Source organism: Panulirus ornatus, chromosome 64 (assembly GCF_036320965.1).
Source record: "Panulirus ornatus isolate Po-2019 chromosome 64, ASM3632096v1, whole genome shotgun sequence".
Taxonomy (NCBI): Eukaryota; Metazoa; Arthropoda; class Malacostraca; order Decapoda; family Palinuridae; genus Panulirus; species Panulirus ornatus.
This window is the reverse complement of record NC_092287.1, coordinates 5,763,282-5,786,357: the sequence shown is the minus strand read 5'-3', so window position 1 is coordinate 5,786,357 and position 23,076 is coordinate 5,763,282. Positions and strand designations below refer to the sequence as shown.

General features: G+C 38.0%; 1 protein-coding gene across 3 annotated transcripts in view; it reads right to left on the bottom strand.

Moving 5' to 3' along the window:
- Nucleotides 1-23,076, bottom strand: part of LOC139746195 (exportin-T-like) — a 68,835-nt gene that overhangs the window by 45,357 nt on the left and 402 nt on the right. For 2 of the 3 annotated variants that reach the window (XM_071657121.1, XM_071657123.1), the window contains exons 2-9: nucleotides 22,029-22,171; nucleotides 17,884-18,000; nucleotides 17,373-17,492; nucleotides 15,273-15,434; nucleotides 11,799-11,915; nucleotides 9,406-9,506; nucleotides 7,022-7,190; nucleotides 2,789-2,868 (exon numbers count right to left, since the gene is read on the bottom strand). In XM_071657121.1, the coding sequence (XP_071513222.1) occupies nucleotides 2,789-2,868; nucleotides 7,022-7,190; nucleotides 9,406-9,506; nucleotides 11,799-11,915; nucleotides 15,273-15,434; nucleotides 17,373-17,492; nucleotides 17,884-18,000; nucleotides 22,029-22,088 (926 nt within the window). In that variant the 5' untranslated portion in view covers nucleotides 22,089-22,171. Of the gene's footprint in view, nucleotides 1-2,788; nucleotides 2,869-7,021; nucleotides 7,191-9,405; nucleotides 9,507-11,798; nucleotides 11,916-15,272; nucleotides 15,435-17,372; nucleotides 17,493-17,883; nucleotides 18,001-22,028; nucleotides 22,172-22,543; nucleotides 23,047-23,076 lie in introns of those variants that run through there. The other variant, XM_071657122.1, reaches the window with a different exon arrangement.

Below are 23,076 nucleotides of genomic sequence, written 5' to 3'. Positions count from 1 at the left end.
CTTAGGGTGCTGTAAGTCAGAGCAGAAAAAAGAAACTTTATCAAATCTTGGCTTTACAGTTGAATCCCCATACAGCCTATAGATATATAGTCTAACCCCACACTGCCTACAGTTATGCTAAGCTTTATTATCAAACACCCACAATGTCTATTGCTTTAATAGGCTTCATACTTTAAACTCCACACAGTCTTGAGCTTTGCTAAGTTTCACACTCTAACCCCAAGACAGTGTATGGCTAAGCTATGCTATATACTCTATCCCAAGATAGTTTATCTTTAAACTTAGCACTGAAAAATCAAGGGGATATTTCAGAGACAAGCAAAGAGGACAGTGAAGATTCAGTTAAAGAAATTAAGATAAATGATACTACCAGAATGTCTAGTGAGAATCTGATCGTAAATTATTTTTTGCACTTTCAAAATGAAAAATGGTGGCCATGTGGACATCTAAACCATAAATGAAAGTCTCTTTGCTACGGTTATAGTATACAAAAGTTTAAGTACAGAATATACCCACCCAACGATATTTTAGAAATAGGCATAGGAAAGTTAGTATGAGAATTCAAGAGCTGAGATTAAGTAAAATGATAAGTCCAGGATATTTAGCATGAATCTGGAAGTACAGAAGTTTGTGGTCTTTCAAAATGAAAATAATGATACCAATGGGGAGATGGAAACATGCCAATTGAAAGGTTCTCTAGTATGGTAGAGTATGAAGGTTTAAGCACAGAATATATCAGCATGAGAATATGGTGTAGAAATTGATATTGCTAAGCCAGAAAACAAGATGAAGTGGACAAACTGAAAATCTCTGTATTGGAACATGACTATAACACAAAAAACTGAATGATTTAATTCATTTATTTATAACTGTCCCAGGACTCCTTTCTTGAAAGAGTCCTGGAGTTACTCCGTGAGCCCTTTGCTAAAAGCTGCTGTTGCTCTAAGGAAGCAACTTTTCCAGTGGCAGGGAAATGAAGGACTCCTTTGGAGTGAGAATTTCTTCTTGGAGAATGTATTCCTGATGATACAGCCATGTCAAGGGTGACTTTCCACTCACAATGTAACCTTGAGCAGGTGGAATACAGGAACACCAATACATGATTTCATATGTTAATTAATCCAGGACTAAATTCTGATAGTCTTATTGTTACCTAGGACCTCTTTCTGAAGGTTCCTACAGCCCAAGGATGTACTACTTCCAGTTGCAGTTACTCCTTTGGAGTAAGAGGTTCTTCGACAAGACTATATTATCAGTAATACAGCCTTGCTAAAGTTGACTTTTCATAAGCAGTGTAAACTTTTGTATGAAGAGCACATTAACACTCCAAATGATGATTAACATGGGTATACATAAACATGGGGTCTCCCAAGGACGAGAAAAGATGGATAAAGAAAGTGGTCTGGAAGTATTAAAAAAAACAATGAAGGGAATGAAAGACAGGATCTAGGTGATGGAAAAGAAAGAATACAGCCCACATATGGTAAGGAGTGGGTGGGCTCCCAGCCTTCCATTTTCTGCAACAGATATCAATGTGTGTGTAATTACCTATTTGTACTGCATGGCGAGGGAGTTTACACTCCTGGAGCCCAATCTTACAAACATTCTTTGCTATCATACAATCTCTTATATTCATGTACATTGCCTGCGTTAACCATGTCCTTAGTCGCTCTATTCGATTCATCCACCACACTTATAATGTGAAAGTACTTCTTTTTATCCTCTTTATCAAATTTCTTGCTTAATTTCATGTGTATTCGAGTGCAGTTACTTATTTATGTTGTATTATGAAGAAGTTTTACACTCATCGGGCACATCTCTTGAACATTTCCTACTACAGTATCATACAACTTCTTATAAATTCATGTATGCCGTCTGCTGTGTATGCTCTGCACGTGTGTGTGTGTGAATGTGTGTGTAACACCTATCTGTAATGCAGGGGAGGGAGTTTTACACTATATAGCACCTCCCCAGAGGATCTAGGTATCTACTTCACCACTCTAAAACAGCCATTTAAGGCATGTTAGCATACTTTCATTGCTGTTTTAACTTCTAAATAGAGTTATGCCATTACACAACAGAAAAGTGAAAATTTGACAATCTTATTTTTAGTTCAATTTGTGCGCAACAACTGCAAATCATCTTGGGCATGAGGGGTAACATTAAATTCTGACAAAATAAGACTTAATCTGCATGGTTAGTGAAACCAAAAATTTAACAAACACCCAAATCATATATCATATAACCCATGAAAATGTACCTAAAGTTCAAATCTAAGTGAATTCTGCCTAAAAACAAAACAGTTACAGTTATCTGAAGTTTCCAGTTTCAGCAGCCACTGCTAGGTTAGTTTGAAATTGGCCCTGCAGTTTCAGAGAAGACTGAAATGTGATAAGTTAATATATGGACAACACTGGCTGACAAGACACCAAATGATGGCAAAAGCTCACACATAGCCTTTGGTTAGGTCAGCTAAAAACTAAATAACTAATATAACTATCTTACACATGGATAAAAAAAGGAATGTTTGGAATTATTAAAAAAATTCTATGCTTCTTTTTATTTCAAGCAAACTGCACAAGCTTCACTTATAACACACCCAAAACCAAAATATGTCCTTGGCAAATGCTCTAGGCAACATTATTTCACCTTCACCTTAAAAGTGTGGATATGATGATCAACAACAGAATGTTTCGGGAATATTCAGGAAATATCCTGAAGAAGAAGAACTGCAAAGAGGGAAGTGAAATAGGATCACAAAGCTATGGTCAAACAAACAAAAACTTACTTTTGCCAAGACTGAATGAGCTGCACTCCAATCCCATTGATGAGACGAGCAAGCTTGACCAAGAAGTCTGAGTCATCATCCTGTAAATTTGATGATACAAGAAATTACATCTAATGATTAATATTTGAAAAGATAAACATTTAACTGAAAAAACAAATGGAACTTATACCAAGTGCAGTGATTCGGAATACATGATATGCCACTTTTACATATTTCTAAATATTTGTGCCAACGCAATTATCTTTCACACCTCATCATCACTGACCACACCAGTAAAAAGCATAAGTCCACTACTATCTATAAAAAAAATTTCTCCAAGTTCTCCATTCAAGCTCACACTTGACCTAACCCATTTCTCCCCACTACTGAACCTCATTACATTACTTTTATACACATAAACTTCAACTTCCTCCCTGCACACACTCTCAGCATTTGAAGTTTTTCACTAAGTCTACCACCAAAGCTGTGTCATCTGCAAAAAGCAAGTGACTCACCGTCCAGGCCTCACTCATGCATACTGCAGACCTTCCATTCTTTCCTAAACCTTCAAATCTACCTCCCTTAACCTATCCCTAAAAAGATTAAACAGCTACAGTGACATCATACACCCTTGCAGCAGACCCACTTTCACCTGGAGCCAGTCACACTCTTCCGTTCCTTCTCACAAGCATACCTTACTCTGTCTATTAACACTTCCACAAATTAATTCCATTAATGTCAAAAGCTTTTCCCAGATCCATGAATGCCATATAAAAATCCTTCTCTTTTTCTAGGTATATCTTTACCAAATTCTTAAAAGTAAATGAACTAGCCTACTCATCCTCTACCACTACTAGAGCCACATTACTCTTTCCTAATCTGATGCTCTGTGCATATCACCACTCTCTCAGTCACCAATATCCCATCTACATTACCAGGTACTCTCCATAATTCAAACAATCACTTTTGCTCTCTTTCCCCTTTTATTATAATACTATACAGGTATTCTCCTAGTCCTCTTGCTTCTCACCTTAAGCTATCCATAACACTGAAAATCTTGACATCCACTACAGCTACTTTGCCACACTTCAATTTACGCAAGGATTTCTCCACTTCTTTTTTCACAAACCATTTCTCAAGACTCTCTCTTGCTCCACAAACCTCATTCTAAACATTCACATTTATCACCCTATCATCAATACTTCTAAAAGTCTTTCAAAATACTCCATTTGTTCTTTACCTCTTCCTCACCTGTGACCTCTTCCCCATTACCTTCCCTCATTGATACCCCCTTTCTCTTGTTCTCATCACACAAGAGAAATAGGGGCATCAGTGTGGGGATTCGACAGCAAAGTGGTAAAGGGCAAGGAAAAGGTAAAGAAAGGATGGAGCAATTTCAAAGAACGTGGAAATGTTAGACGAGAGTGACATATAAAAGGGTGTTTGAGATGTGGAGGTATGTGGAACAAGAATCAATGGTAAGGACGAAAAAGAAGTGGGTGTGAAAGCCTTGCCGAAGGTGAAATGTGACAAAGCAGCTGCATGGATGGGACTGTGGTCGAATTTCTCAAGAAATGGGGTGACAGTGTTATTAAGACTTCTTCTAATCCATGGTTCAACTGCTCCTGTTCTGAGGCCATTCAGACACTATAGGACAAGAAGCAGCACTGGAGTTCACCAGTTTTGGAAACTCTTTTGCTGTGGCCACACCCTCCAGGAAGTTCCTAAAGGGAACAGGTGTCAGAGATATAGACAGATAGTATTGCTCAAGGTAAGGTATAAGAGGACTCCCTGAATGCCTGTTTAATCCCATTATCATCAGACCCACCCATTCACTCAAACTTATGTATGTCCCTCTTTTTAAGCCAGGTATTCCCAATCACCAGTTCGTTTTCATCACAAAATTCCACAAGCTGTTCATATTCATTCACACAAGGTACCCCATGCCCTGAGACATACCCTCAACCGCCATGTCACCCAAACTTGCAATCAAATCACCTATCAACATTACTCAATCCTTCACATAAATTTTGTTGATGCAATAAGTTAGCTTCTCCCAGAACACTCACTTCTCTTCCTCATTCCTCTTGCTACCAGGTATTATAGCACTAACAATCATCCACTTCAGATCACCCACTTTCACTTTCATCCTCATCAGTCTTGGGGTCACTTCACTGCACTTTCATTCAAGTCTTGGGCTCACTTCCTTACACTCTTTCACAAATTCCCAGATCTCCTTCAGCAAAAATGCCACCTTCCTCATTTGCTCTTATTCTCTCATTACACCTAAACTTTACTTCCAGTCATTCCAAGACCATTCTCCCCAATACCCACTGAGCTTTTTACACTCAGACAAAGAACACCCTAGTTCCTTTCCCTAACCATACTACCTATCTCTCTCTCCCTTTTTTCATCATGGTTACATCCACACACATTCAGATACCATAGCCAGAGCTTTCCAAGAGGATAAGCACTCTTTGCTACTCTATTTTTGTTCCATCTTTTAGAAATCAAAGTACAAGAAGCTTCTAGAAGGGTTTCCATCCCCTAACTCCTGCCTTTTTATATCATCCACAATACACACTGAATATGGTGGTAGTTTTTCTCCCCTATCCCCAGGGTCTGGGGGTTAACTTCAGGCAGATTTTCTAAATCCCTATCAAAACCTTTTCACTGCAACTGTGTCACATATGTCTCAGTAATTTTTTTCTATTTGCTACAGCTGGGCGTATACACCTCTGTAACATTTTTCGTAGTCTGGGAAAGTATGTGAAAGGAATAAGTCAAGAGTAAATGCAAACAAAAGCTAGGTTACATGGTTTAGCAGGAAAGAAGAACAGGTTAGTTGGGTACAAATCTGAATGGAGAAAATCTAGAAATCAAGTGTTTTAGACACATGATAGTGGATATGGCAACAAATGGAACAATGGAAATGGAAGGGAGTCACAGGATGGATGAGGGGGAAAAGTTTCAAGAAGCACAGAGGAATGCCTGGAAAAAGAGGTCATTATATGGGAGGGCAAAAATGGGTATGTTTCAAGGGATGGCAGTCCCAACATTGTTTTGTGGAAGCAAGGAATAGGCTATATATAAGAATGTGCAGGGAAGAATGGATGAGTCGCAAATGATATGTCTGGGGACAATGTGTGATGTGAGGTGGTTTGATCGAGTAGGTAACAACAAGGTAAGAAAGAGGTATGGTTATAGGAAAAAGTAGGTTGAGATAGCTGAAGAGGTGTGCTGAAATAGATTAGCCATATGGAAAGAATGGGACTAGAGAGATTGAAAGAGAGCATAAATATGTCAGAAGTGGAATGGAATATAGCAGGCATAGACTAAATTGGAGATGGAAGAATGGAGTGAAAAAGATTTTGAATGCTAAGGGTCTGAACATGTTGGAAGGTGAAAGGCATGCAAAAGATATAGTGATTTGGAGCAATGTTTTAAGGGTCTGAACAAGTTGGAAGGTGAAAGGCATGCAAAAGATATAGTGATTTGGAGCAATGTGGGATACATAATGTGCATGCTGTCAATACACTAAACCAGGGAATGTGAAGCTGCTGCAGTAAACAACAGAAAGGTCTGTGGGGCATAGATTTGAATAAGGGGTTGTGGTTTCAGTGCATGTGAGAGAATGAGGCCTTTTCTTCATCTTTTCCTGTGCTAACTCACTGATGCGGGAAATGGCTAACAAGTAAGAAAGAGACTTCTCCCAAAACTTTCCCATAAACTGGTCAGTATATGCAGGGATATCAAGGAAGTCTAGAGGAAATCTGCACTATAATTCTAGGCAATAACTTTTGAAGCAGTATCACTATGACAAGATAACAGACTTTACTGATGAAAACCATTGGTAATCACATGTGTTTGTGACAAAGACACTTCCAAAAACACAACAAACCTCACTAAATATGCCCAAAACTATTCCTTAAGTCCCTGATACACCTGGCAGCAAGGTAGCAGAAGACAATGGCTGCAAACCACAAGTAAACAATGTCTCACAGGTTGACTTATAAATAATTTCATTTAGAAAATAAGTTCTAGGTAATCACAATAACAAGCTTAACAAGATACTTTTTCCCATATTTTTGGATGCCCTATATATAAAGTGTACTTTAGACATTAGGAAAGCCAAAGTGAAAAGGTTAAAAATCTTAATGTACATGCAAAATATAGAGGTTAATTATTAAGTAAACTAAAGCAAAGCAATCAACCCAGACTTCAGTAAGTAAGGAAAGAGTACAGAATGCTTACATCTATCGGTTTCAAAACACCTGCTTGATCCAACACTGTGACAAAGGACTCAATGAGCTGTGTTTTGGTTACAGGATCCATGCCTTTTGTGATGATTTCGTGGATGCAGTCTGCAGCAGCTTCTCGAATTAGTGGTTCCTTAAGGTGGTCAACGAGTTTACGCACAAATCTAGAATTAATCATATATGTTTATGAATATTTCATACAAAGAGCAAAATAACCATTACTATGTCAGTGATGGTATTGGCTTACTAAAATAAGCTAATTGAAGAAGTAAGCTATATCAAACAGGCTGTTTACTTAAACTATTAAAGGATTGCCTAACAGCTGAGCCATACAAAGACCTTTGACTGAATCAAAAAGCAAAAACTTTTCAAAAATTATATAATGTCAAAAATGGAACAACTATCTTTTAAAATTTGTCAATGATTATGATATAGTCTCATTTCTTTCATTTAAATGTGCTCACATTCTAAAGTAAAACAGGAAAACAAAGAAATAGTATGTGCAGTAAAACAGGTGACAATGTGGAGTATGAAGAAACATACAGTATCTCTGGAATAGAGGTTCTGTATCCCCCACAATGCTCTACATGTGTAGTGAAATGCACAAAACATTAATCAAATAGGATCACATGGATGCATGGAACAGTCTGAAATACAGACTCTTTCTGTCATCTTTACATGATTTGAAATAAAAAAAAAATAAATAAAAATGTTTGTGAAAGTGGGTGATAATTCTAGAATAAGGTAAAACTCAACAAGCAATCAAATTACTTCACACTTCCTATAACAGACAAGTGTGTGGTTGTAGAGGGATGCTAAAAGATAAAAATTAAGTCAAAGCCAGCTACTTCTTAAACAGCAACTCTTAGATATACTGAAACACGACTATGCTAAGTTGAAATATAAAAAAGAGTATGGTCAGGCAAATATTCACTGAAACAATGATATAAAATACATAATTATGTAACAATACATAAAATGACTGTATGAAGATATTACATATGCATTCACAAGCTGCATAGAAGATAGAATATCTCACAGAAATAAATAGTCTTTGTAAAATCTACCTATCTATATTTCTGACACCTGTTCCCAACTGGTATTCCCTCAAGGGGGTTGCCAAAATAATAGTCTCTCAACAACTAGTGAGCTCCCATCACTCCTTAGCCCTCAGTGCCTCACCCTCAACAGGCTACTGGCAGAGGGCAACTTTAGTACACTGTTTGCAGAGGCTCTTACCTAATGTTTCTATTGACTACTTTACCTAATGCTCCTTCCTAATGTTCCTACCAACTACTTCTATCTAATGCTCCAGCCTAATGTTCCCATCTACTTCTACTATCTATTGTCCCTATCGATTTGCCAAAAGGGAGAGCTAATACACAGTGCTCACATCAGGCAAATCTATAGTTATGAAGAATGAGCTGAGTTAAGCACTGTCAAGAGATTTTATGTTTATAGATGGAATGCTAATAGTCCACGGGTGGGTGAGGTAAAAAGAAAAGACAGCTACCACGGTCAGAGGTGTGCAACTTGACAACCACAGAAAAATGGCTCACAACTCAGCCATTACTAACTTTCCCAATACTCAGGCTGGTGACTACCAACTATTACTAATAATATCCTATCCAAATCAGTAATCACTACATCCTCCTTTAATTATGAAAGAGCAAGAAGTCAAGCAAGAGATCAAATCATGTGCCTCACAATCATTATGGAGAAATTTCTAGATAGAAAAAAAAAAGCCAAATTATACTTATGTGCATCAGTATCTAATAATCACTTAACATCATAATTGCAGGCTAGGGGTCAGATTAGGAGAAAAATGAGACACCAGTTTATATATTCACCTATGGCAGGATTGAAGAGGATCAGGTTTACTTTAATGCAGAGAACAACAGCATTTTAGTAAAGCCTGTAAATCTCCACAGGATAAGAAAGCTTAAATGTCCCATTACATCTCTAGTAAAGCTTCAGTGCATTAAATATGTCTGGTGTTAATCCTTGAAACTGTACACACATCAGTGGTACAGCTCTGATGCCCTTATATGCTTCACTAGCCATTAATGCCAACAATAGCTTGAAAAGCAATCTAGTTTTCTTACTCAAACAAACATAGAATGTACAATGAAAAGTGATTAAAACTTCAGTGACTATCAAATCAAACTACAATTTCCTGATTAGTACAAAGTGTCTTCCTACTACAATAATGCTATAATAGTACATGCCAATCCCAGTATTAAATATTGTAAGAAAAAATAACACCACATGAAAATTTACTGGATATCACAATGCATGACTAAATTACCAAAAGGAAAACATAAAACAAAAAAAATCTGAAGATGGTATGAACCAAAAATCGAATTAGCTTGTACTTACCTGTCATTAGCAATAAGAGAGATATCGATCCAAGAGATGTATGCACCAATGACATCATGGCAGTGGCAAACTAATTCTGGGTTGGATTTGTCATATTTAACCTAGAAAATGAAATCATCATTTTCTTACCAGACAACCAAAGAAGACATATTACTCAACATAATTCAATAATATGTGCTTTGAACAATGAGAAACAAAATAATTATTTTGAACACATCTTTAATAAGACACTACACTTCAGATATGTCATTACCACATTAAACACCAGCCATAAAACCCAATCAATATTCTTTATTTCTTTCATACATGTTTGCTATTTCCCACATATGCAAGGCAGCACCAACCAGGGTATTGTACCTCCTTCCTGCCCCAAGAGACTCTTTTGTCTTTATGGGGCTCTTGCATTACTCAAGAAGCTGGCCATGTCCACCACTAAGAACCACAGAGCATAAAGTGCTGCGATGATGTGTGTGTATTGATGTCCAGAGAGTGCAGGGCACTTGAGCTCAGAAGACCATTACCACCATCTGGGTTTTTATTCTAGGAAGACCATGTGGTTGTCAAAACTATGGATGGCAAGGTAGAGGGTTTATGGGAAAAGAGCTGTTGGGGAAGGAAGTCACCCTTGAATACATACTTTAATGGACTCAAAAGGGTTAATGATAATCATGTTTTAGTTCATAAACAACAAACTTGTTCCATGAAAATACAAAGAAATGATGCACATATCTGTAAGGCAGTGGGAGACAGCGACAAAGTATAATAAATAATAAAGAAAAAAATATCTGTAAGGTAGTATAATGGCAGTATATCTCTATTGATGCTGTTTCTCCTTACTCCCACGAAGCAGCCAGCCATCTGTGTTGCACAGAAAGTTACCTTGATGCTTTCCCTAGTAACTATCTGTCTCTGACATCTGTTCCCTCTGGGATCTCCCAATCAAGAGTGTGGTCGTGGCAAGTCTCCATGTATTCCTGTTGTTACATGCCTCCCTGGCATACACCATTCCATGCATTCTTTCCCTGTTTCTCTCCCTCAAAAGCTCTTTTGCCCTGTCTCCCTATGTCTTAGATGATCTTCCTCTCACACCAACCGCTTTGATTGTACTATGATATACTCCCCTTGTAAACTCCCCAAATTACATTCTTTCCTCATGACCAAACTACCTCAAAGTATTATATTTTACACTGTCTACCTTTCCACAATTCATTCCTATTTCATTCTCTTCCATACCAAATCTTTCATACACCCTCTCATTTTTTTCTTTAATCCATATATTTATACCACATGCTCTTCTCAACTAGCCCATTTCCACAACTTGGATTTTTGGCCTTGTGGCATAATCTGCTAGTCATGACTGTATGAAGTCCGAGCATATGGGTGGTAGTGATACATGAAATGGAGGTCCCTTGCTGGCGTCCCCCCACCTTACTCCATCTAAAGTCTCTTTGTCATTTATATCTTCACATTTCACCTGTTATTCTTTTTCATTTTTCTCACCAGATGATACATTTGACAATTACTGTTTCTCTTCATTATAATGGTCATGGACCAATCCACTTATTTTCCAAAGAATCACTGTACTCATGACCTGAGGTCCACAAACATGCATCTACAATGATGATTTTTTAGGTATGTAGAGGATCAGAATTTTTTTTTAAACCTACCTGGTAACAGAAAAGTCATCTGTAAGATACTAATGTTACCATGAATCATATGGATATTTGGACTGAGGCAAAATATTTTTAAAAACTTTATGAGATGTTGGCTGCAGTTCTGGTAAGAAATCATCACGTTTATAGTTAAAACAAATCTTTTTTCCTATATTGAAACTTGGAGTCATGGACAACAGTCCACATCAATGCTAGACCTTAATGTAAATATGAAGTGGGATGAAGAAAGGGAGAACCAAGGAAAGAGAAAAAATCTGAGTTATTGAGGAAACAGACAAGATGCAACTCAAAAAGGGGCAGGTTGTTGGTATTACGATAGACATGAGAGGGTACATAATTCCAGAGCTTCAAGGTGTTGGGAAAGAACCATACATCATACTAACACATTCCAAGTTGCCAGCAGCCACACAGAAATTGTGTGAGAAGGTGCCTTGCCAAGTCTTACATAGTTTGGCAAATGGTGGAAGCACACAAGCACCCAGCTCTTGGAAGCATAAACCAAAGTGAGATATATTGAAGAGGGAAAATGGGCAAACTTCATGGAAAAGGGCAAGTGTGTCAAGTTCCAAGGTCATATTGAAAAGAATGATAAGATGTTAAAGTGCTTTGGAGGCAAACTTGCAACTGTATTTATGCATGTCACACTGTAGTTGTCAAAGTATTCTTAAAAAAAAATATCTATAGTATACAATAACTTAAATCTGAATTAAATGCACTTACTAAAATGTCATACCAGGATTCTGTCATGTCTACAACACAATGTTCTCGCATGGTATCTTTTATCAGGCTATTTCGGTCAGTCTCTACCTGACTGTGTATAACTTCTCGGTCCACAACCTGAGGAAAAATAAATATGCATTGTTATCAACTCAAAAATCACTTAAAAGAAAAAAAGATTACACCAATCTGTACATGCAAAAATCCCCAAAAAGGACAGTGATACTTTACAGAGTGTATTAAGCATGAGACACTACAAAATCAACAATGAAATATGGAAAGGCTTCTATGATGAGATCACAAGGATAAAGGCAAGTCTTAAGAATAAAAAATGGTTTCTCTCTATAGCAGTGTCCCATGAGCTATGAGGGAATCTCCAGGAAACTGGAACCTCTAATCCTCAACCTCTTTATGAAGTCTATGTCTGTCACCCTTTGCAAACCACCTAAACAGTGTTTAAGGAAATAACTCACTTCTAAAACTGTGTAGTGCCAGTGAGAATGGAATATTTTGCTTGATTCTGTCATGGATCAGTTTTTCAAAAAGCTTGGATATAGGGTGGGGTAAGGAAGCGAAGATGTGTTGTATGAAGAGTTTTAAAACTGGTACTATGTTGGCAAGTGTTGCTATGTTACAGATTTTGTTGCATAACCAGTAGTGGTTACAGTTAAGTGCCTAGATTGTGACTAAACTAATTGGTTTTATAAGAAAGTTTGATGATTGGTTAATTGGTTTTATATGAAAGTTTGGTATGGTGTCAGGGCCCGTTGCAAAGGAGTTCTTTCAGGTTTCACCAGCACTGTATGCATCACTGAGAAACAGTACACTCCAAGCCTATCAGCTGACTAAGACCAGCTGTCATGTTAAAAACAAGCAGCTAAACATTAAAATGAACCAGAGACCTCTTGATCTGCAGCTGAGTTCTCTACAATGAACTATACCCACTAGTCCCATCCAAATGGTATCTCAAAAACATTAAAAAATAATTGATATATCTGACATGCTTAGAGATCCAAAGAATTATGAAGTGGTCAACCTGATGCAGCCAAAAGGCCAGGGAGATGATGTCAGTGCTGGACAATGATTGGATTGGAAGGGAGAGTTTCAAAGCAAATTACTGCTGTGAACACTGTTTGGATGATTTGTGAGGGGTAAGAGGCATTAAAATCTCTGGGAGGAGGAGGTTAAAGGCTTCAAACCCCAGGAAGTTCATGGGGATTCATTCATAGCTCACAGGGCAAACTGACCCAATAGAGAAAATTCCACAAAGATGCTTTTATATAACTGTATACAAACATAACAGTTGTAACTTGATCACACTGCATGGTCTTTCAAATAGCCGACTGGAAGACATAATATATCTGACTTATACACTCTCAATGTCTCATACATACAAAATTTTCATACTCATTCTAGCATCCACATATGATAATAAAAGACTGGTGTTTGTATTTATGATTATGTTACATATAAGAAACAGCTTCTCATCATGGAAGCACCACACACTGCCTTGAGTTCAAACTGTAACTGTTCTTAACACCACCTCGCTATCACGGGAAATGACAAGTATGTATGAAAAAAAAAAAGATAATATTTGAGTCAAAAATCCCTCTCCAAAAAAAGCCTCATGCCCAAAGTAATAGTGACTTAGATTTCTTAAAAAGAGACCTCTGTGAGCTGACTGCATGGACATGCTGTCAATTACTATCCAAATTCCCAAATGGTAGTGAACTCTACTGAAGGGGACATGTGGGGATTAATGTTTCAAAAAGCAATATTTGGGTTACATGCAGTTTAATTGATTTTGGGCTCACTGAACAGTAATTCTTAATGTTTCTTTGGTTATTCTCTTACCTTGTACTTAACATCATGCATGTATCTTCTCATGTGAATGAGAACTTCAGATGACTTAAATTGCCATATCTGATCTTTTTTCTTTAATATTTGTCTACCATTTCCAGTGTCACCAAGGTTGCATATCATTTGCTCACACCCATTCTCTAGCTGTTGAGTGCAATGCACCAAATCCACAACCAGACCCTATCCATGGTTTTCCCCACATGCCCAGATTTAATCCACTGACTGTATGGCAGCCCCTGCATATCAAAATGTTCCAATTCACCCTATACTGTCCAAACCTTTCATCCTCAGGCATGTTTAGGTCCTGATTCAAAATATTTCTTTCCATCCTTCCCTAGTTTGGTCTCCCCTTCTCCTTATCCCCTCCACTTCTAACACATATATCCTCTCTGTCAACCTTTCCTCATTCATTCTCTCCATATGTTCAAGCCATTTCAGCATACCCTCTTCATCTATCTCCACCACTCACTTCTTATTACTACTCCTTTCTCCTATCCTTTTATTACTTACTTGATTAATCCACCTCTCCACATAATTTTCTCAAATATTTCATTTCCAACATTTCTACCCCATTCACACATCCTCATCTACAGCCCTTCCACCCTCCTGCACACATCCTCATCTACACCCCATGCCTTGCATCCAAACATCACTGGGACTACTAAACGTTCACAAATACCTATTTTCACATTTCAGATAATGACTTCTTTCCACACATTTCTTAATGCTCCAAGAACCTTCAACCCTCATCCAACATGAATCTCACTTCCAGGTCCATGAATCCATTTGTAGCCATGTCCACTCCCAGGTATCTAAAACACATTACTTCTTCCAAATTTTCTCCATTCAAATTGACACTCCCAACTACCCTGTCCCTCTGTACTGCTAAACCTAATAACCCTGTCTTTATCATTACTTAATCTCAACCTCCTCCTTTCTCATACACTCTCCCAAAATTAGTCATCAACTTCTGCAGTCTCTCACTCAAATTTGCTACAGTAACACAAAATCAACAAACAACTGAGTCACTTCCTAGGTCCCCTCATCCCTACAGACAGCATGCTTGCCCCTCTCTCCAAGACCACTGCACTTACCTTCCTCACCATCCTATCCATAACAAATTAAAACAGCCATGGTGACACCACACACCCTTGCCACAGACCACCTTTCACTCTCCTCTCTTCCAACTCTAAGCACATGCCTTTACACTGCTTCTAACAGCTTTCCTCCCACACCATATATGTACTTATGACCTTCCACAAGGCATCTCTATTCACCTTATTATATGCTTTCACCAGATCAACAAATGTCACTTACAAATCCTTCTATTTCTAAAAGTATTTCTCACAAATTTTTCAAAGCAAACACCCGATCCACTCATCTTATTATGTTGCTTCTTGGATACATAACCTCCATGAGCATAAAGAAATACATCCATTCCATATAAAAAGGTCACATGGTACTGTCATATTCTATTGATTCTTATATGTTACAGACATAACATACATTCACAATGCCACAATGTCTGTGCCATCAAACATGACCACGACGATTTAGTACACCTATCTGAATTACACCTATCCTACAGCCACATTATCAACTACATTTCTTACTCACCTCAGCATCAATAGCAAGAAGTATTCGCAGATACAAATCAACAGCATGTGGTCCCAGCTGAAGCATAGACAGGAGGTCAGCCATGAAGGAAGGCCAGCGAGATGGATAATCCACCACAAAAACTAATGACATTAACTGTGCTGTTTTATTCTGGATGAAAACCTGAAATCATATGAAATTCATCAATTACAAGCTTTTCAAACGGGTACAAAAACAAAAGGCCAACAAAGATCTACACATGTAGTAGCAACACTAGCAAGATATACTGTATGGCAGGAGGTCAATCAAGCAAGTAAGTATAAGATAACTATAGAGAAGACAAGCTCTTAACCCTTAAATGGTGGCCAACAACAATCTATGTGGTTAATCTTACCACCAAATTAAATATCCAGCTAACTTATTCTACCATTAGTAGCCTATAGAGGTTTTTTTCCACTGTTAAGACAGCACAGGAAAAATTCTGCTATTTTATGTACATAAGGAACCAGCATTATCAGTGCAAGACTGTCCCCATGAAGGTTGCACATACACGGTGACCATGCAGTAAATATGTAGTTTGTTCTATCTATCTATATCTTTGATGCCTGTTCCCACCTGGAACTCCCTCAAGTATCCATAACTTGTGAATGCCAGTGCCTCTTCTTAGCCTTTAGTGCCTCACCCTTAACACACCACTGACAAGGAGTAACTCCAGCACAGTGTTTGTGGAGGCTCCTACCTAATGTAGTTTACTGGATGACCTAAACTGTTAGAAATAATTATGTATCATTTTGTATGGAAGGAGAGAACATCATTAGAAACATTATGAAATTAACAGCTTAGAGAAGTGGTCCCTAACTTATCTAGCTGCAAGCCAAATTCTGGTCTCATTTTTATAATGACTGACATGGCGTGGACCAAACATACCCCAATCAAAAGATATCACATGGGAGAGTTAAAGTGGGAGAAAACAAGAGCAGACATAATCAGGGCTCTGCAGGCATTTGAAGCTACAGAGGTTATACAAAGCAGGAATACAAAAGGAGGAACAGCATTCCATACCTTATCTGTCTGATATCTTGAAATGGTCTTTATATCGTTGATTGCTATTTTCCACCCCGAGGGAGTTCCAGAAGGGAACAGGTATTAGATATAAATACAGATACAGCCATTTTCCTTTACTTCCACAGTTAATTCTCCTATACTATCCTATACTATTCTGAACTGGGCGATCACTTATTCTTTTTTTTTTTTCTTTTCATACTATTCGCCATTTCCCGCGATAGCGAGGTAGCATTAAGAACAGAGGACTGGGCCTTTGAGGGAATATCCTCACCTGGCCCTCTTCTCTGTTCCTTCTTTTGGATGAGCTTATCATTGGATTTGCAGATAGCTGTAGTAATAAGATGTATTTGAATGTTTTCCTGTTCAGGGTTGATTAAGAGAATCTTCATGATTATCAGACTCCTGCCTCCTGGTGACCTTCCTGTTTGTCATCCTTTGCCAACCACCCAAATACCAGTTTTGGCAATTGCTCAATTCTAAACTCTCCTCTTGAATCAGCAGTCTCCCTTGGTGATGACTGTGGGAATACAGGTTTTGTGGAAGCTTGAAAAGAGATGTACAGGACACAGCAGGGATCTCAGTTTGTGGTATTACATGTAGAAGTAAGGATGATATTGAGAAACAAATGTGTGAATATTTGAAAAATAGAATAAGTGATCGCCCAGTTCACTATTCTGAACTGGGCGATCACTTATTCTATTTTTCAAATATTCACACATTTGTTTCTCAATATCATCCTTACTTCTACATGTAATACCACAAACTGAGATCCCTGCTGTGTCCTGTACATCTCTTTTCAAGCTTCCACAAAACCTGTATTCCCACAGTCATCACCAAGGGAGACTGCTGATTCAAGAGGAGAGTTTAGAATTGAGCAATTGCCAAAACTGGTATTTGGGTGGTTGGCAAAGGATGACAAACAGGAAGGTCACCAGGAGGCAGGAGTCTGATAATCATGAAGATTCTCTTAATCAACCCTGAACAGGAAAACATTCAAATACATCTTATTACTACAGCTATCTGCAAATCCAATGATAAGCTTATGCAGTGACTTACTTTCTCAGGTTCATTATACATGCACAAAGTTGTCATCCACTGTGAGAGGTACTGTCTGAAGAGGGACTGTTCTTCAGGAGCAGCATTTAAATACCTAGTACGAGCATAATGCTCCAGAACCTGCAAAAGAAAATACTCTTTAATATGTACAACTATGGACAGTGTATCCCTTACTCAGCTATGGCCACTGTCCACTCTCCTTTGGCTACTTATTATGAAGGATCACAAGTGTTTCATCTAAACAACATATAACACTTCATTCATGACAAAGCTTTATGAGGATTATAGAAATAATTCACTCTATGAATAATATGACTCATCTTCCACAACAATGAATCTGATGATTTCAGTCTAAAATATATACACCATTAGCCATTATGTTCTGGCTCTTGCATCAAGAAATCCCAAGGAAAATAGTACAGCTGCATATGATTACTGGCATACAATATATACAAAACTTTTCTATTTCAAGCCCTTTTACCTACTGAATTTTGAGGAAAGCATTACACACCTGCAAGCATACAAACTTGACTTTCTCATCAAGTGGCAGTCCACCAGTGGTCAATGTTGCTCCACACAATTGCCAACCATCGCTACTCTCACGCACTTGCTGAAGGTATTCTAGTGCCTTAAACATAAAAAAAAGATGTTAACAATGTAAAAAATGCAATACCCATATCACTAAATTCTTACAAAAAAATGTACAGATGCCCAATATAAAACTTTTCATGGACAACTACATTTCAATCATACATATCCATATAACACACTAAAATGACCCCTTAATTTATTCTCTTACCCAATTTTTGGATACCCTTAAAAAAATCTATGAGCATTTCAACAAACAATTCCAACACATAAACACACACAACTTACTACATAGTATAAGTGCAGTGACATATTAATACACAATGTGATAAGGTTTGTCTTGTAGTATTATGAACCACTGACCTATCTTCACACCTCCCCTAATGAAGTACATAACCCTGTTTATACAGTACTTCTAAAATCCTGAAATATCAAATTCAAATATCTGTGCATTTAAGATTCCCGCCCAAAATAGTGGATGAGCTCCTAAAGAACACCTCTATGTAATGTTGTAGCCCATGCTAATCTCAACAACTTTTATAAGCAAGGTGGCAGTGCTAAAAGCTTTTCACTTTCATTTCTGTGGTGCTTTTGCCCTTATAACACTCATACCAGTGTTCACCATGCATCCAAATGGTAGTATTGAGTATGTTGGTGTGATAAGGATGCACTGAATACAAAAGTAATAAGCCAAAGTCAAGTTGATACAAAAATTGTGGGAGCATAGTACATACCATCACTTCATCCCTCTTCTCCCAGACAGGAAGTGAAGTGTTCCCAGTTCAAACATGGGATGCAAAAGTTTGGGGTTTGTGCGCACAAACAACTTTGAAATATCACAATCATAATGATAAAATCTCCAACAAAGAGGTGAAGCATAAAATGCAAAAATATTAATATCACCACAAGTTACAATATATACATTACAAAGTAATGTTCGACCACACTATTAACTCAGAGCAGACAAAATCTCTACAATTCACAGGAAAAATGAATAAAAAACTTTGCAAGCTTTTGTCTACTTTTCAAAATCTTATGAGGGTAAATCATACAAGAACAGTATGAAGTTATATAAAATATAAGGACATTCTAGATAACATTAGAGATAGCTCCACATCAGAATTGTTGGGGGTGAAACCTGGATAACCATTTCTAAAACCTGAGTAATGGAATCTAACATCAATCAACTGTCTGATGTTGACAGACACACATAGAGAGTTTTACAGCCAAAGGTGAACATTTCTTCAAATATGAACAAGGTTCATCCCTGGGGATAGGGGAGAAAGAATACTTCCCTTGTATTCCCTGCGTGTCGTAGAAGGCGACTAAAAGGGGAGGGAGCGGGGGACTGGAAATCCCCAAAAGAAGGAACAGAGAAGGGGGCCAACTGAGGATGTTCCCTCTGAGGCTCAGTCCTCAGTTCTTAACGCTACGTCACTGACACGGGAAATGGCGAATATGTATGGAAAAAAAATGAACAAGGTTATGTTTCCAGTTAAATTTTTTGAAGGTATAGTAGTTTCAACAATATTATGTGGGCTACAGCTAAGGCTGTGTGGAGGAGGGTAGATATGTTAGGGAAGAAATGTCCGAGGATATTGTGTAGTGTGATGGAGTAAGTAATGAAAAGGTAAGAGAAGGGTGTGGTAATAAGAAGAGTGTGGTTGAAAAAGCTGAAGGGAGTGTGCTAAAATGGTTTGGACATATGGAAAGAGTTAGTGAAGAAAGGTTGACAAAGAGTATATATGTGTCAGAAGTGGAGGGATCAAGGAGAATGGGGAAACCAACTCGGATGGAAGGATGGTAGTGAAAAAGATTTTGAGCAATGGGGACCTGAACATGCAAGGTGAAAGGAGTGCAGGTAGAGAGTAAACTGGAATGAAGTGTTATGCTGGGGTTGACATTCTGATGATTGACTGAACCAGGGAATGTGCAGTGTCCTTGGATAATAATGGAAAGGCCTGAGGGACCTGGTTTTTGATAGGGAACTGTGGTTTCAGTGAATTACATGTGACAACTAGAGAATGGATGTGAACTGATGTAGTCTTTCTATTTCTGTTCCTGATGTTACCTCACTATCATGGCATTCAAGTAAGGAATTTTTTTTTCATTTCTTGGGACACATCCACCATTCATAGTGAAGGAAGCCTGACCAAATAAACAAGATTAAATCTAAACAAGGCATACAGAAACATCACACTTAAAATATTCTAGGCCCACAAGAAAGTATCAATAATGCAAAAAAAATCCATAATTTGAACACATTTTAGCTCTTAGGATTTTAGACCAGAGATCTACCTGTATCTCATAATCTTTGCTGTCCTGCAATACCATCATCTCATCTAAGTATTTCTCAACCTCAAAGTCTATTATCATAAGTAACAATCGCACCATAACTGTATCTTCTTTCATCTTCTCTATATCCAACATTTATATCAACAGTAATAATAGAAAAATAAAAAACAAATATTTGAAAGATAGTGCACCGATTGGAAGCAAATTATGTTTTTGGCTATTTGCTGCACTGTAATGTGAATCTGCCTGACAAAAAGCCCACATATTCAAAAGGTGCCCCTCTAAAAGCAACCATAGCTTACTCAAATAAATATATATTTATTTCAATCTTATTATACTTTGTCGCTGTCTCCCACTATTCCTTCAAACATACCCATTTTTGCTTTCCGAGACAACGTTCTCGCCTTCCACACATTCTTCAACGCTCCCAGAACTTTCACCCCCTCCCCCACCCTGTGACTGACTTCCGCTTCCCTGGTTCCATCCGCTGCCAAATCCACTTCCAGATATCTAAAACACTTCACTTCCACCAGTTTTTCTCCATTCAAACTTACCTCCCAATTGACTTGTCCCTCAACCCTACTGTACCTAATAACCTTGCTCTTATTCACAATTACTCTCAGCTTTCTTCTTCCACACACTTTACCAAACTCAGTCACCAACGTCTGCAGTTTCTCACACGAATCAGCCACCAGTGCAGTACCATCAGCAAATGACAAATGACTCACTTCCCAAACCCTCTCATCCCCAACAGACTGCATACTTGCCCCTCTTTCCAAAACTCTTGCATTCACCTCCCTAACAATCCCATCCATAAACAAATTAAACAACCATGGAGACATCATGCACCCCAGCCGCAAACCGAAATTCACTGGGAACCACTCACTTTACTCTCTTCCTACTCATACACATGCCTTACATCCTTGATAAAAACTTTTCATTGCTTCTAGCACTTACCTTCCACACCATATACTCTTGATACCTTCCTCAGAGCATCTCTACCAACTCTATCATATGCCTTCTCCAGATCCATAAATGCTACATACAAGTCCATTTGCTTTTCTAAGTATTTCTCACATACATTCTTCAAAGAAAACACCTGATCTTAACCACACTCTTTTTATTACCACACATCTTTCTTACCCTTTCATTACTTACTCAATGTTAACCACCTCACACCACATATTGTCCTCAAACATTTCATTTCCAACACATCCACCCTCCTCTGCATAACCCTATCTATAGCCCACACCTCACAACCATATAACATTGTTGGAACCACCATTCCTTCATACATACCCATTTTTGCTCTCCGAGATAATGTTCTCATCTTCCACACATTCTTCAACGCTCGTAGAACCTTCGCCCCCTCCCCCATCCTGTGACTCACTTCCGCTTCCATGGTTCCATCCGCTGCCAAATCCACTCCCAGATATCTAAAACACTTCAATTCCTCCAGTTTTTCTCCATTCAAACTTACCTCCCAGTTGACTTTTCCCTCGACCCTATTGAACATAATAACCTTGCTCTTATTCACATTTACTCTCAGCTTTCTTCTTTCACACTTTACTAAACTCAGTCACCATATATAAAACTATATGCTACCAAATCATGCAAGTATTCTTCAATTCCTAAATGTTTTAAAACTATCTTTTAGCTTTTGGAAATTCAATAAGTAATGCTCCTACCATGCAATCAATTGCTGAAGCATGATGGAGGGAATGTACTATATAAAAAAAAATGGGTGAACTCATAAGCTATGTCCCATCTTACCTGAGTGTGCTGTTGCTGATTATCTGGAGCCCAAAGACCTTGAAGCATCTGGGCATCCATGTTACTCAAAAGGCTAGCACAAGTGCCAAATCCACTTATGCGTACCTCTTCATGTAATCTCCTACAGTACCTTTACCCCCACTCTGAAAAAAATATAAATGTAGTTTTAGAAAATTGAAAACCCTTTTCCACAATAATCTCAAGGAAAATCAGGGTCACGGGAATGCATAAATGATTAAGGATAATAGGCATTTCTATGATATATACAAGTTTTCTTGTTTGATTATCAAATCATTCACTTTGCATATCAACAAATGAAGTGAGTAAAGCTTTGTCAAATCTGAACAATCATCAAAAGAATTTTTTTGGTGAGCAGTCTATAGGACAGTCACTTTTCTAATACCCTTGTGAGAAGTACAAGGATATCAAAAAAAATGACATGATGCTGTGGGTGACTCTCCTGTTTGTATATTGCTTGCAAGGCTTCAATAACAGTGTATGAATGCACCACTTACACTATCAACAGTAGATTCTGAGAGTTTTCACCTCACAAATTCCCTTTACTTCAAATCCCTGTTGTCCAACTGACAATAAAACAGTCGATAGTTTTAGGAAACTACCAAATCACTTTCACCTTATTCACTAGTGCATTATAAACTGAAGAGTGCTTTACTATGCTCCACAATCCTTACTGTACCCTATTGCCTCACATTTCGTCAGCAGTGAACAAAACCAAACTGGGTTACAATGCGTGATGCAATTAATACATTTCCAGAAGCCAGTAAATAATGACAGTCCAGCAAACGTCGAATGAGACAAGTAGCATAATTACACTGCCATCTAGTCATCCTTCACAATTATCTATAAACAATGCAGGACTTTCCTGCCGACGGTATGATACGAGATAAAGTGGCATTAAGCAAATGTTTTGCACCAAGGCGGAAAAGATTATCCTGTCGTAAATTTCTATAAACATATCAGTATATTCAGGTATCAGCCCCGTGGTTATAATTTCTTGCAAGTTCTCGCTGAGAAGTGACAATACCGG